Source organism: Talpa europaea (genome assembly GCF_964194135.1).
Source record: "Talpa europaea genome assembly, chromosome: X".
Taxonomy (NCBI): domain Eukaryota; kingdom Metazoa; phylum Chordata; class Mammalia; order Eulipotyphla; family Talpidae; genus Talpa; species Talpa europaea.
Genome location: NC_140081.1, coordinates 13,057,465 through 13,070,956, shown reverse-complemented (window position 1 = coordinate 13,070,956; position 13,492 = coordinate 13,057,465). Strand labels below are relative to the sequence as shown.

At 40.6% G+C, this 13,492-nt stretch overlaps 1 protein-coding gene across 1 annotated transcript in view; it reads right to left on the bottom strand.

The window, feature by feature from the left end:
• Window positions 1-3,077: 3,077 nt before the first annotated feature.
• The window catches only part of PDK3 (pyruvate dehydrogenase kinase 3), a gene marked incomplete at both ends in the record, with an annotated part of 55,401 nt that continues 44,986 nt past the window's right edge, over window positions 3,078-13,492 (bottom strand). Inside the window, 6 exons of the mRNA XM_084258096.1 lie at window positions 3,078-3,108; window positions 5,223-5,362; window positions 7,090-7,203; window positions 10,094-10,204; window positions 10,587-10,688; window positions 11,960-12,036. Coding sequence (XP_084114222.1) covers window positions 3,078-3,108; window positions 5,223-5,362; window positions 7,090-7,203; window positions 10,094-10,204; window positions 10,587-10,688; window positions 11,960-12,036 — 575 coding nt within the window. The remainder of the gene's footprint in view (window positions 3,109-5,222; window positions 5,363-7,089; window positions 7,204-10,093; window positions 10,205-10,586; window positions 10,689-11,959; window positions 12,037-13,492) is intronic.

The following is a 13,492-nucleotide window of genomic DNA, read 5'->3' as shown; positions in this document are numbered from 1 at the left end:
ATTTTGCACTATGGAAAAATTTTGGTTTGTATTTTACCCTTGAGGGCGAACATACCCAAGGAATTCTTGAACAGTGATACTGCTAACTACCTGGGGCACGGCTGAGCAGAAGGGCCTACGAACAAGAAGACCCAGCTCCTCACACCGTGCTTCTTCCATTTACTTACCACAGGATCTTGGTAAACCACCGAACAGCTTTGGACTCATACAAAAGAGGTAATACCTGCATGGTCACCGCATGGCACGGGAAGGAGCACATGAAATGCTGTATGTGGAACTTCTTTGGAATCTAGAAGATCATAGAACTATGTTACTTGACTAGAGGGGAAGAACCCACTGTATTAAAGGAGCCAAAATCAGAGATTCCAAGACGGAGGGTAGGATGGCTCCCGTGGATCCGATCCTACTTCCTTTCCTTTCACTACATTTTGAAGTCACTTTTTAGCGCTATGAAAATGGAAACTCAGCAGCAGCCCTTCTGCCCTATGCCTATCCAGGTGCTCCTCGCCGCCAACTCTTCCCTTTGCAGGGTGGCAGCCCTCCTGCCCGCCTGTGACCTGTGCCCGTGCCAGGGCTTCTCTTCACTCACCTCCCTTGCAGAGCAGCAGAGACAGCTCTCCTCCCAAGGCTGCCGGCCTGCGACTGCGTAGACCTCTCTTTCAGCAAACCTGTTTTCATTTTTGATTTAACTAATGGGTATGAAGGCCAGGCACTATTCCAAAGAGTAGACATAGTCTTCAAATTCTTAAAATAAAATCAAGTAAATGAGAGGGAAACACAAAGGAATTGGGAAAACTAAATGAATCTAGCTGAGAAAGAGTTGATGTCTATTTAATGTTACAACCTATATGTAGAAATTCCATCATTTGCTTAAGACACAAACCCAGCCAAGAGGCAGAGGGGCGCACCTAAGTTCAGTCACGTGCAGCTGACAAAAGAGAAAAACGAATACTTGGGACCATTAAATGTTGAGGACGCAAGATGTTCTGAAAACTTTTCTTATAGTTGTTTTGGGAGCAAAGCTAAAGTCTTAATTTAGACAGCACAGACAGGAGAGGCTAGATTGCACTGGGGTAGATAGAGATGAGAAAGCCAGAAAGCATATGAATAAAGGATTTCAATTAAGTTATTAAAATATTGACAGGAATCTTTACTTCTGAAATAGACCTCTAAGGGGAGACTGTGATAGATTTGTCCACACCTTATTATCTATCTTCAACCTGTCCATGGCGCCTGTGGTAAGGGAACAGCAATCCACGGGCATTCCTCATCCACAGAGTTAAAACAGGACAAGCCAGGACAAGCCAGGACAAGGTAAGCAGGAACTTCCTCAACTGCCACCTCCTCTTCATATAACAAATCACACTTGAAAGTGGCAAAGGATTATGGTTGGACGTGGAAGACTTGGTAAGATACACACTACCTGATATTTATAAGGAAGTTGGGGTCTCTGAATTTACATAAAGGACCATTATTCTTATGTTTGTTTTTTTTTTTTTGCACCAGAAGGAAATAATCCTATAGAACCACCCGATCTCCAAGACACTGACTTGGCCTCCAGGGACACCATGTCATCACCCTTATTTTGGAAGGACATCAGTCTCGGTCTTTTACCTGATAATATGACTTCTCTGAAAGATGTTTCTAAGGATGGAAGAGATGAGATCTTTCTAAAGGTGAAAGGTGCTGCCAGGAGCTCAGGTAACATAAGGAAATGAAAGCAAGTCAGATTAGTGGAACTAGGAGGAACGGAGCTGCATGACTGCATGTAGCGGGCCAGAGCACCCCCACCCCCGGGGAGAAACGCTGCACTGTGCCAGCAGCGAGCCAGCTGCATGGGTGTCACTGTATGGCTGGAGGACAAGGAACACTTTCCAAATCACAACTTTTAAACTGAGCCTTAACATTGGACAGAAAGGAGAAGTTAAAGTAGATGATGTATATGAATAAGATACAGTGAAGAGAAACATGCTTTGGAGCTAAATGAATTGTGGATTTTAACCCAAACTCTCCCAAATTCCACTGACAAGGGTAAATGTAATATGGCTCCACTTTCCTCTCCCCACGTGCTCTGCCAATTCCAACGTCCAACAAAAAGTATGAAAATCAGATGAACTATTCTAAAGTTCATTAAAATTCATGAAAATGAAAATTATGAAGACCTAGGGTATTTTTCAGAATAAACCAGAAAACTTTTTCCCCTTTGATAATCTATTTTACAGGCAGTAAAGTGCATTACACAGGGATTTCCAATTCCTTAGAAAGCTACAAAGGAATATAATAAAACAAAGGTATAGTATTAAATAAAAATTTAACTGAAGCACAAAAGTGCACTTCCCAGTCTTTACAAACTCGAAAATGACCAGACAGTCGTTTTTTCACTTAAGATCTTTGAAACAAAACAGTTCAGGGAAAAATTCCAAGACAACTTTTGGAATGCTTTAATGAACAGAATGGAAATATATGAAAGAATTTTAAAATAAAACCAATGCATCAAAAAAGTAAGATTTAACACAAAAGTCCCCAACCTCACCATGAGAATACCTTCAGATGGAAGAAAGCAAAGTTGAAGTCAGAGAGCGAGGAGAGAGGCAGAGAGAGGAAAGGCCCTGAGTATGCATCGCCCAGACATACTCAGCTGGGGTCTTCAATTTCCAGGTTCCTCAGGCCTTAGTCGGTGGCTTGGGACAAACATGGCATTTAATCACAAAGAGCAACTGTATTCGAATGGGGAAGGGCCTCAGGATCCTGGGAAAACTGTGGACACTCAACAATATGATAACAACGAGGGACTTAAGAGGACTTGAGAGTCCTAAGCGCCTCTGCGCTCTTGTGTGACAGGTGCCAACTAAACCACAGCACACTATGAGAAACTACTCAAGTTGTTACTTTAGTGGAATATCTGGAGCAGTTACAGGAAATTTCTGTGGAAATGGTCCAGCTGGTACAGAGAATACACATTCAAGCATTGGAATAACTATGGTGCCACACTCGGAGTTGGTGGAGGACAGGCATTCTCTCTGGTTGGCTTTGGAAGACAATCTTGCATCACAGAGAGAACCGAAGCATTCAGTTCACTACAAAGTTCTATTGGTCTTGATCTTGTCTCTACAAAGAAAATAACAGAAATAACCATAATGAGATTATGAGTAGGACATTCTCGATTTTAACCAAAACTTGCTCAAAGCATTTATACAGTGATAATCAAAAATTCTTGCCTTAGAGCTTAGAATTATTCTCTGATGGTCACTACAGAAAAACAATTACCATTTCATTACTTATATATTAAAACAGTTCTTTACTCTTAGTTAAAAACATTAGAAATGAGGAATGACTGCTAACGGGTATGAGTATCTTTTTGGAGTGTTGGAAATTAGGTAGTGGTGAAGGTCCCTACAACTCTGTGTCTATATTGAAAACCACTGAATTATACTCTTTAAGAGGGTGAATTTTATGGTATGTGAATTATATTTCAATAAAGATGTTGTTAAAAAATTTGACTAAAGAACAAAATTTCTTAAGAATTTCTCATTCACCTACTAAATTTAACATACTACTAAATACTTTCCCAAGGTCACCAATGAACCTATTTGTATAATTTAACAATTTTATTTTATTTATTTTTTTAAAGATTTATTTATTTATTTGTTTGTTTGTTTGTTTGTACAAGCACTGGGTACAGTCAGAAGTGCGCGAAAGTGAGAGAATTCACCAGAGCCAGAGCGGGAAGCAGAGCAGGCAGAAGGACTGAAGTACACTGCTGAGGGGCGCAGCAGGCGGCAGGAGAGGTCTGCGCGCCATGCGGGACCCTCCTCCGGTGGCCAGGGAGCTGCCGGGGATCGGACCGGCGCTGCAGAGGCTGCGGGCAGCTTCGCAACCCAGCGCTCAACCTCTGTGCCACCGGGGAGGCCCTAATTTAACAATTTTAAATGGCAGACTAATCATTTTAGAAATTTAAAGATTAAGTTCTGCTAAAATGTACTTGTCTAATACTATATTAGAAATGGGTATTTATAGTTAACTAGTACACAAACCACTAAACTATTTAGATTTTTTAAATTGATTTATGAAGACGGCTTCTGTACTACCAAAAAACTCCCCCTGTAAGAGCTTGAATGGATTGGTCACACTGATACCCAACAAGCTACTGGACTGACTTACATACACACTAAAATGGGATCAAGGGAAATGGACCCATGTGTTTTTACTGAATTTAGCTGGGGATGGGGTGTGTGTGTGTGTGTGTGTGTGTGTGTGTCTGCACGTGCATATACACATGCGTGCACATGCACATACACGCGCAAAAACCAAACTTCCTAAATTTAATCATTTGAGGTGAGTGAACAGTACAGCAATATTGTACAGAGGTACATCATAACCCTGCCATAGAAAGAAAGAAATACCAGTATCCACACCTTTTCTATCATTCTTCAGAAAGGACTAATGCAACTACCATGGTATAAAATGAAAAAGCTATGTAAACTGCATTTGCATAGAAATCCCTTTATATTGCATTATGTTAAGAGTCAAGGTAAGGAGAAATATTTACACTTAAATATATTGGGGAGAAACATCGCAATGTTAAAATTGAATCAAAAATATCAATATTAACTTAAGGTTTTTAAACAAGATATCTATATATGTTATAGCCCTGGCCAGAAAAGGGGCTTAGAAAAGCTCTAACATGAACTCCCAACTCCCAGACTAGTCTCTATTACCCACTGAAAAGGAACAGGACTCCTTGGGGACTCCTAATTTAGGATGGGGGCACAGAAGGTGTAGATGAGCATAGGATATCATGTTAGCCCAGAAAACAGGAAGCTTTCAAAGATTAATCAGCTGGATAGGTCTCAGTTGTATGCATAAACCAGAGGCTGCTTACCTTGACATCTTTATTTTTTCAGTTTCAACTCAGAATTTCTCTAAACTTTTTTCTAGTTAATCTTTATGGGTAGCAACAAACTACAAACTGAATTGACTTTTAATAAAATCCATGGCAGGATAAACTGTGCTCACTGCTATTAGTAGACCCACAGAGCAAGGCCTCCTAGAACAGAATGGCTCCTCTAGCTACCCAAATCTTGCTAGCCCTCCTCTCTGGGGGGAAAAAGCTGCTCCACTCTTTCTCTAGGATCACTTTGGCTGAAAGTACCAATTGTCTGGCTAGTACATTCTAGGACAACAATCATATACTGTCTAATAGGAGGTAAATGGTAAATTACTGTTTCACTTTGTATTTTGAAGCATCTCTGGGTTCACTGCTGGGATTGCTCCAATCATCAGCTTCGGGTGTGGTCTTGTAGTGGCGCCATGCGGACTTATTAAAAACCGGAAGTCTCTCAAATGATTCACTTGAAAGAGCCTAAAGGAAAAACAAAAATAGAGTGTCATTTTTCTCACGTGAAATCCTAACCCACATTGTACTACTTAAAATATTCTAAATTTTTCACTGGGGGGGATTTTATTAAAATTACATTTTAATATAGCAGTTTACTTTGACTGACTAAGATAAAACAAACACTTTTAAAGAAACAAAATCATTCACTCATTCAAAATCAGTGCTTAAGTGCACATGACCACAACAAACAACATTTTCATATTGCTTTGAGATACTCAATTACCTTGACTATATGTGCTTAGACCAAGCACTATTACTTACTGGGCAATTTGTTTTCCCAAAGGCCCAGAAAGTCAAGGTTCATATACTAGACTGAAGAGCATCAACCCATAAAGTGATATCAAGTATCACATCTTTTAAATGCATTGGCATCTAAGATAAATTCTCCAACTAGCTGGTTAAGTTATGGTGTAGTACATACCAACACACGAAGCAGCTACTAAGAAGAAGGAGACAGTAAAGTTCCTTCTGAACTGATATGCAAAGATCTCCAGAATATATTAGATTTTAAAAAGGCAAAGTGCTGAAATAATCATCTGTGTGAACAAAAATTAACTTCCCCCCACATGTTTATCAAAGCAGAATTAATTCCAGGAGGAGCCACAAGAAACTGGCACCCAGGATCAGCTGCGGGGAAGAGAAGAGGGGAGCTCCAGACCAGGGATGGGGAAGACTTTCAGCATTTTCTTTTTCTAGCAGCAACATGGATGGTGCTAGAAGGGTTTATGCTCAGGGAAATAAGTCAGAAGGAAAAAGGAAAATATCGGATGGTTTCACTTATAGGAAGAACACAGGGAACCAAATAAGGGATCAGGGGAAAAATAATAACAATAAAAAACAATATTAACAGGCTACTGTAAATCAGAGATATTCCTCAGGGGAGGGGAGGGAGAGGGAACAAAACAGGGGCAGGAAGAGCACAGGGGACTATGGAGATGGTGCACAGGTGAATTGGTGGTGGGAATTCTAGGGGGACTACACTTGAGAGGAGAAAGCAAACACTGTACAAAAATGAACAATGATGTAAAATATATATAAATAAATGAATTATATTAAAAATAAAATTGTGTAACGTGCGCCTATATTACTTATTCAAAAAATACTCCAAATATTCTAGAGTTTAGAAATGAATAAAAAGTCTGACAGCACGAATGAATGAGAAAATCCATGTTACAGAGAACTTTGTTGTTAGATCTGCCTTTTATGTCACCAGATGATGATACTGCATTTTTGTGACTTTGGAAAAGTCACATGTTTTTAAAGCAAAAGACTACAAGACTTCAGTTTATAGAAGGCTGTCTCTTTTCAGGTTCTGATTTTCAATGGATATGTGGTTTTTTAAAAGTCACAACTTAGAGTTATGGTTCAAAATTGAATATTTTCATTTTACATCTCCACTTTCACTTTGTTTCATCTGAGCATAAAAATTAAAGGTGGGACACAACATGGTTTTCAAATAAAACTGAGCTGAATATAAGAGATAAAATAGCGCCAGTCTCCATTATTAGAAAGGTATTAGAATGTATTACTTTATTTATTTATTTATTTTTGTGGGACCCTCGCCGGCGCTGCAGAGGCTGCGGGCAGCCTCACAGCCCAGCGCTCAACCACTGCGCCACCAGGGGAGGCCCTAGAATGTATTAATTTAAAAAGTAAAGACGGCTTTGTATAAGAGAGGTAAAGTGCAGTACCTTCAAGTAAATGACCGCATCAGTACCCACTCCTTCCATTGAATACAGTTTTAGATCGCCTTGAAAATATCTAGCATACAGACGAGAAATTGGCAAGCCATAACCAAATCCAGCCTACAGAGAAAAGAAAATTAATACAGTGAGACAAGCACAAATGCTACCACATTGGGTATGAGGACCATTGGAAAGAATAAATTCTCGATTCAGATTTAAATCAAACTATTGGCTCAACCTTTACAACGGTGAATGTGTTCACCTATGTCAAACAATCTATTTTCACCTTGGAAAAACACTTCTCATATGTTTGGAAAATAATAGAGAGACTCCAATTTTGGATGAATGCTTTTTTTTTTTTTAAGTATTATAAAGCAAATTTTTAGCATTTTAAAAGCAAGCCCCAAAGCAAGAATTTGATCTGGTAACAAAACTCAGCCACATCTTTTCAAAGTTCCATTATGAGATTTCCTTGCTGTGTGAAGCGAAAATTAAATTGAGTAGCACCGGAGTTCAAATCTACCAGCACCAAGGGTAACACAGGGAATTTTTTGTATTAAATAACATAAGCAGAGACATATAGGTGGTGTTTACATTTTCAGAGCCCTTTCTGCCTCGCTCATGCATTTCCTGAGAAGATCCTTCCTAAGGTTCTGGCACTGTTACAATATTTTGATATACCATAGTCCATATTGAGAGACAAGAAAATAATTCCCTCCTATATCTCTGTCATAGAATCCTGTCAGGGACAGGTTGTGGGAAAACAAAAGGTCTTGGACATTGACAAGAACAGTAAGAACGACTAAGAGTGGTTTCAGTAACTCTGGGGTGGAGGGGAAGCTGCTCTCCCACACGCTTTGGCCCCTCTGATGAAATCCATGGACAAGGCTACAGAGGAGCAGGGCAGGAGAGAGCTCACAGGGCAGTGACCGCATGGGCTTTCAGCTCTGAGAGACCAAAGTTGAAACCCACTTTTGGAGCAACTCTGAGCAGTTTAATCAACCTCTCTTGGGACTGTTTTCTCATTTGAAAATTAATTAAAACTTACCTCAGAGCTACTATAAAGATTAAATGATATAATAAGTGTAAAGTCTTGGCACTGTGCCTAAGGCACAGTAAAGCTAAATAAACGGAAGTTGTCATTACAGCTACCAAAGGGTAGGAACTTTACTCTGTTACATGGACCGCTGCCATTTTTTAATATCTCTCCTTGATACCCTCCCTCGGGGTGGGGCTGAAATCAAAGGTCCCGATGTGACAGAGCCCACCCAGTTACCTAAGGGCTTGAGGACTGGCAGAATATGGCTGGCAGTGAAGACCAGATAGCTGTAATGGTGACTGAAGTCACCACAGCAGAGAAAGCAGCAGGCTTCCAAGAAGAGGGCCAGGAAATGTTTCCTCCATGCCAGCAAGGTCCAGAGCCTGCCCTCAGGTGTACTGGGGAAGAGCCAAGCACGCCTGAGCCTGATGCAATGCAAGGAGGAGACAGCTGAACTCAAGAGTCCTGTGGAATGCAGAGGACAGACCTCTAACTCTGAGCTGGTAAGGTTCAGGAAGTCTTCCAAGGGCATCAAAGGATCGACAGGAGTTGGCCAGGTGGACATCCCCAAAAAGAAATGACATGTCAAGGTAAGAGCTGTAACACAGCAAGCTGTCTGGTGAGGAAATCATGTATATGTATTCACGTGCCTCCTTGAAAGCTGAGGGCAGTTTAGTAACTGGGGAGAGATGCAAGTGGAAGCATTTTTCCAAAGGAGAGGCCATATGTGACACTGGGAAGATGCAGACACAGCCAAGACCATCTGCATCATTAGCTCAGTGACCTAGGGCAAGGCACTAAACTCATCTATTTCCTCATATATGAAGTGGGAGGCTGGAGCTGGATACAGAATTTTCTTAAGGTCTCTTACTTCAGCTGTTCAGGTTCACATAAAACCATGACATAACAGCTGTCTCCAGGATGCTATCTTGAGACCTGAGAAAGACAATCCATACTCCTTTTAAACAACAAGGGAAGGTTTGGGATGTGCTTGTAGGGATTGTTATTTTCCTTCTGACACTTAAATTTAAGTAGGTACCATAGTCCGGTGAAGGCAATGCCTTACAAAACTGATCTTGCATGAATTTTCTTGAACCCTGCATAAATGATTTCCTCTCTGTTCCCAACATGCTGAGTTAACAAACTCTGTCTCAAATAAATGATGCAAAGTGTTAGAATTTATTCATACAAATAAAATATAATCTTACATGCTTATCAGTCAGGTAGGACTTTAAAATGAAACTTAATGCATACCCTGAACCATTTTGCAGACTGATAGATATGTTGCTGTGTTTAATGACAAAGGGTTCAATTGTTGTTTGTCAATTAGAAACACTCAGCAGGGGAACAAAGTGTGGCCCTACCAGGCTCTAAATGCTGCCATGGTAACCAGAGGCTTTTCTCACTGCCTTAATAAGGCTGAAGGTTATTTCCAGAGCAAGACAGAAAGGGCTCTGAAAATGCATACACCACCTGTATGTTTCCTGCTTATGTTATTTAATATAAAAAATGTAATGTGTTCATAATTTAACCTTTTAATTATATAAACAAATTTGATGGGAGAAGTTCAAAGGCCCGGGGTGATTTGGGCTCTGCAGCATGTGGCGCCCAAGTGTCCAGGACCAGGCAGCAGCCAGGCACGCTGTGCTGTTCCTTTGCTCACCCGCTATTTACCTTCCACTCCCTCCAATGGGAATGCGGGCAGTAAATGGCGCTCCAGTAGTTTTAACCACAGGGAAATGCTTTTTCTCTGTGTTTGGGAATGAGGCACTCAGCTCTGAGTGCTTCTTAGGCACAAATTAGACAAGAAATCTAAGTCCAAAGGACAGCAGCACAAAATTCCCCCCCTCTGAACCAGGCAGGAAACATCTGGAGTCAACAAAGCTAGTGCCATAACCTGGGGACAGAGTCAGCTCTGTCCCCGTGCCTTTGCTGGAGATGGTCTCTTGAAGCAGCAGTTGAGACGCTTACCAGTGGGGCAGCTCTTGTAGGTTCCAGGCTCGGTCTAGGAGCAGTGGAATACATGTAGTTAAAAAGACGATCTATTTTCCGAAGTGGGACCCCACCACCTTGGTCACTTATCTGTAATACACAAAACATAAAAAAAAAAAAGTCACCGTATACTTCGCGGGAAGCAGAGTTCATTAAACAAAGTCCACAGCAGATTACTCTAAAACACATAAGGGCTTTGAACGCCCAATGAAATATGACTCCTTTGGTGAACAATACACAACAGGCTGGGCAGTGCAGTAGGATCTGCATGCTTGGCTCTGAGATCTTGTTTAGCGCCCTGGGAAAAATGGGGTTCTAATGACGTCGAAATGCAGTGACTTAAGGCAACGATCCAAAGCAGGACTTCGAAGTAAGATACTTAACGTCAGTTTTCTGCCCCTCCGATTCCTCAATGTCTAGACACTGTGAAACTATCTGAGAATGAGAGGATGCTTCTAACTAAAGCAGTTACCTTAATGGACAAGTCTTCTTTACCCAGAGTCACCAGGGTTTTAACAGCTGGGTAGCCCTCTTTTCTGTCTTCGTACAGTTCCACTGTGGCTCTCATAGAGTTCTGAAACAACAGGAGGTTTTCTTAGCCTGCAGCCAACTCACAAACCACAATACAGAAAGAGAAACTAGTATAAGATTACTTAGATACAACCGTTCTTTTGTGGGGCAAGTATTAGTTTGATTTATCGGATTCTTTTTTTTCCTTCTAAAGAAACTTAGCTAAATGCGTGCTTGGATTCAGGAATATTTTCCTGCTGCTTGATTTTGGCTGTCATCTAGTTTTAGCTCCATGTACCACACTAAATATTTCTCTTTTCTTCCTTTTTTCTTTTTGTTTTGGCTCTGAGGTATTTAAATTATTCAACTCTTAAACCAAAATGAATGTTCTGATCACACATAACGAGGTTGCAGAGGCTCATGGAAGCACTTAAAATCCTATTTAGCAGTCTGCATTTACAGTGCACCTTTCCTCGAAAGAAGGCAGAAAACCTGAGCAGATTCACACTTCCTAGCAAAATTAATCATTTGGCTGGAAAAAAAAAAAACAGAAAGAAGCAGAAGAAATGTCAGTTATAAAGAAATTCTAAAAAAGCCACAGCTGTTGAAAGTTCACAATTGAATGCCCACCTTAACCTTAAAAGAGTTTACATCAGTAACATTATAATTTTTGGAAGCACATCAGCAAAACTGATCTTTGAGGTGTTCAATTTAGGGCTTTATACATTGGAAGAAATGAAATTTCAGCTCAAATGCTTCGTGACCTTTTATATGCTACTGTAAATGCCATAAGCACTGGTTAACAAAAGCAATAGCTTAAGCAGTAAAAAGTCTAGAGTTTTCTACATCTTTTCCCTATGCCTCTGTGGCCCAGTCGACCATAGTGTCAGGTCTTTAGAACGGATTCAAGTATGTAAGAGGGTCACAGTGTCCCCAGGACGCAAACACCACAGTGAATGTTCAAAAGCATAAATATGCAAAACATGTTTTTATTTTGATCTGGCTATCACCAATAAAGTCTGCCAGGTTTGGAAACTAAAAAGCATTTCTAATCTTATAACTGAAGAAAAAAACGGTATGGATTTTACATAAAATCACTAAAGTACAATTAAGCTTGAAAATCAATATGTACTAATATTCACAAAAACTATACTGTACACAGCAATTTTTGATCTCACAGTGTACAAATTATAAAGCCCACAGGATATCAGAAATAGAATTTTAAAAGTGGTTATGCAAAACCTTTTTCTTATGCTAATCTAATGAATCCATTATGCCCTGAATCAAAGAAATTTAAAATGAAGACTTCTTTCCATGTTTTTAAATTCCACTTACCTTGAACAACTCAAATAGCATGTGAAACAGATGTGAGGGCACATAAACTACCTGAATAGGTTTGTCTGGAGCTTTGGCTGAAAACAGAAAGAAAAATGTCAATGAATAAGGAACAAAACTATAAGAAAGTCAAGAACGTTGTTTGCATTTTATTTTCCGAGTACATAAAAAAGAACTCAATCAAAGATTAACTTTGGTTCCCACCTCTAAAGACAGGTCTGAGCAAAAGTCAAACCAACTTGAGGTAAAATCCAGTTCCTTCACTTACAGTCGTCACTTTTACGACCCTGGGCACATGACCCAATCTCCTTTGAGACTTTGTTGACCAAAATTGGAGTATTATCTCCTCTGTCATAATGTTTTGTACTTTACATAGGGTCATCTAAATATTGCTCGGTGTTTTTCAAACTGGGAGATACCCCCTCCACCACCCACCCCTGTGGTGAGCCACCAGGGGAATGAGGAGTATTGAGGACAAGGGGCTATTTTCTTGGCGACCTGCACCAAACAGTAAAGTTATATTTTGTGAAATTACAAGAAACAAGGTGTATTATAGAGTAGACTGTAAGGCTCACATAACTTTTTTTCTACTAGCAGCGAGCAGACCAAGCCCCAGAGGCCTACAGACCCCTTCTTCCTCATCAGGGATCTTCTGAGGGAAATCTGAGAAACACAGAATCCTATGAACAGCACTAAGAACTGTGGGGTACAGAGTGGAAGCTGGAAAATTTAGTCCTTCCTCTTCCTGGTGACCCAAGACCTTCTAGGAGACTGACCACTCTACATTATCTGACTGTGTATGTTCCCCAATCCTGCATGGCTCATAGGGCAGTGGCATTATTATGGGTGAGGACAATGGCCTTGCAGAGACCTTGTGACTTGCCCACCATAGCAGAAAACATGCTGATATTGGATACCTGAGCCAGAAGCCTTGGATTACAAATCCCCAAACTTGATGATGAGAATTGTTTTAATGTCCAACATCACCAAATTATTTATTTGGAATCAGAATTGAAAGCACATGTGACAGGGGTGAAATGTATGTTCATCCTGATACTTATCAGTTGTGAAACTAGTCTAAACCAGATTACCAGATAACTTTCACATCTCTTCTTCAGGACTGGGTTTTTCAATGACTTCAAATTTGGGTTCTTGAAATGTGAGGTTAGGCAACGCACTGATGTCTGCTCTGCCATCATCTGTTCATCTTCTGCCGGTAGCAACGGGTCCTCCAGATGCCTGTCACGCAGTCCTGCATTCCCTAATCTTGTCCACAAAGGTTTTCTGTACAGGATCAAGTTCCTCATTAAACGCCACTGCTGCAGCACCAATGCTCCTGCTGAAATGCGCTGGGACTGTGGACTGACTGAGCGAGGAGAACCTGAACTGCCTCTGGAGACCCAAGGTGAGGCCTGCGCCCAAGTGCAAGACCCAGAATCAAATTCCCAAGAGGCCAAGCCCAACTGGCTCCCCTCTCGGTCACCTTGTGCTCCTGATCACCATATTTTTAATTAGTAAGTAATACATACAAGT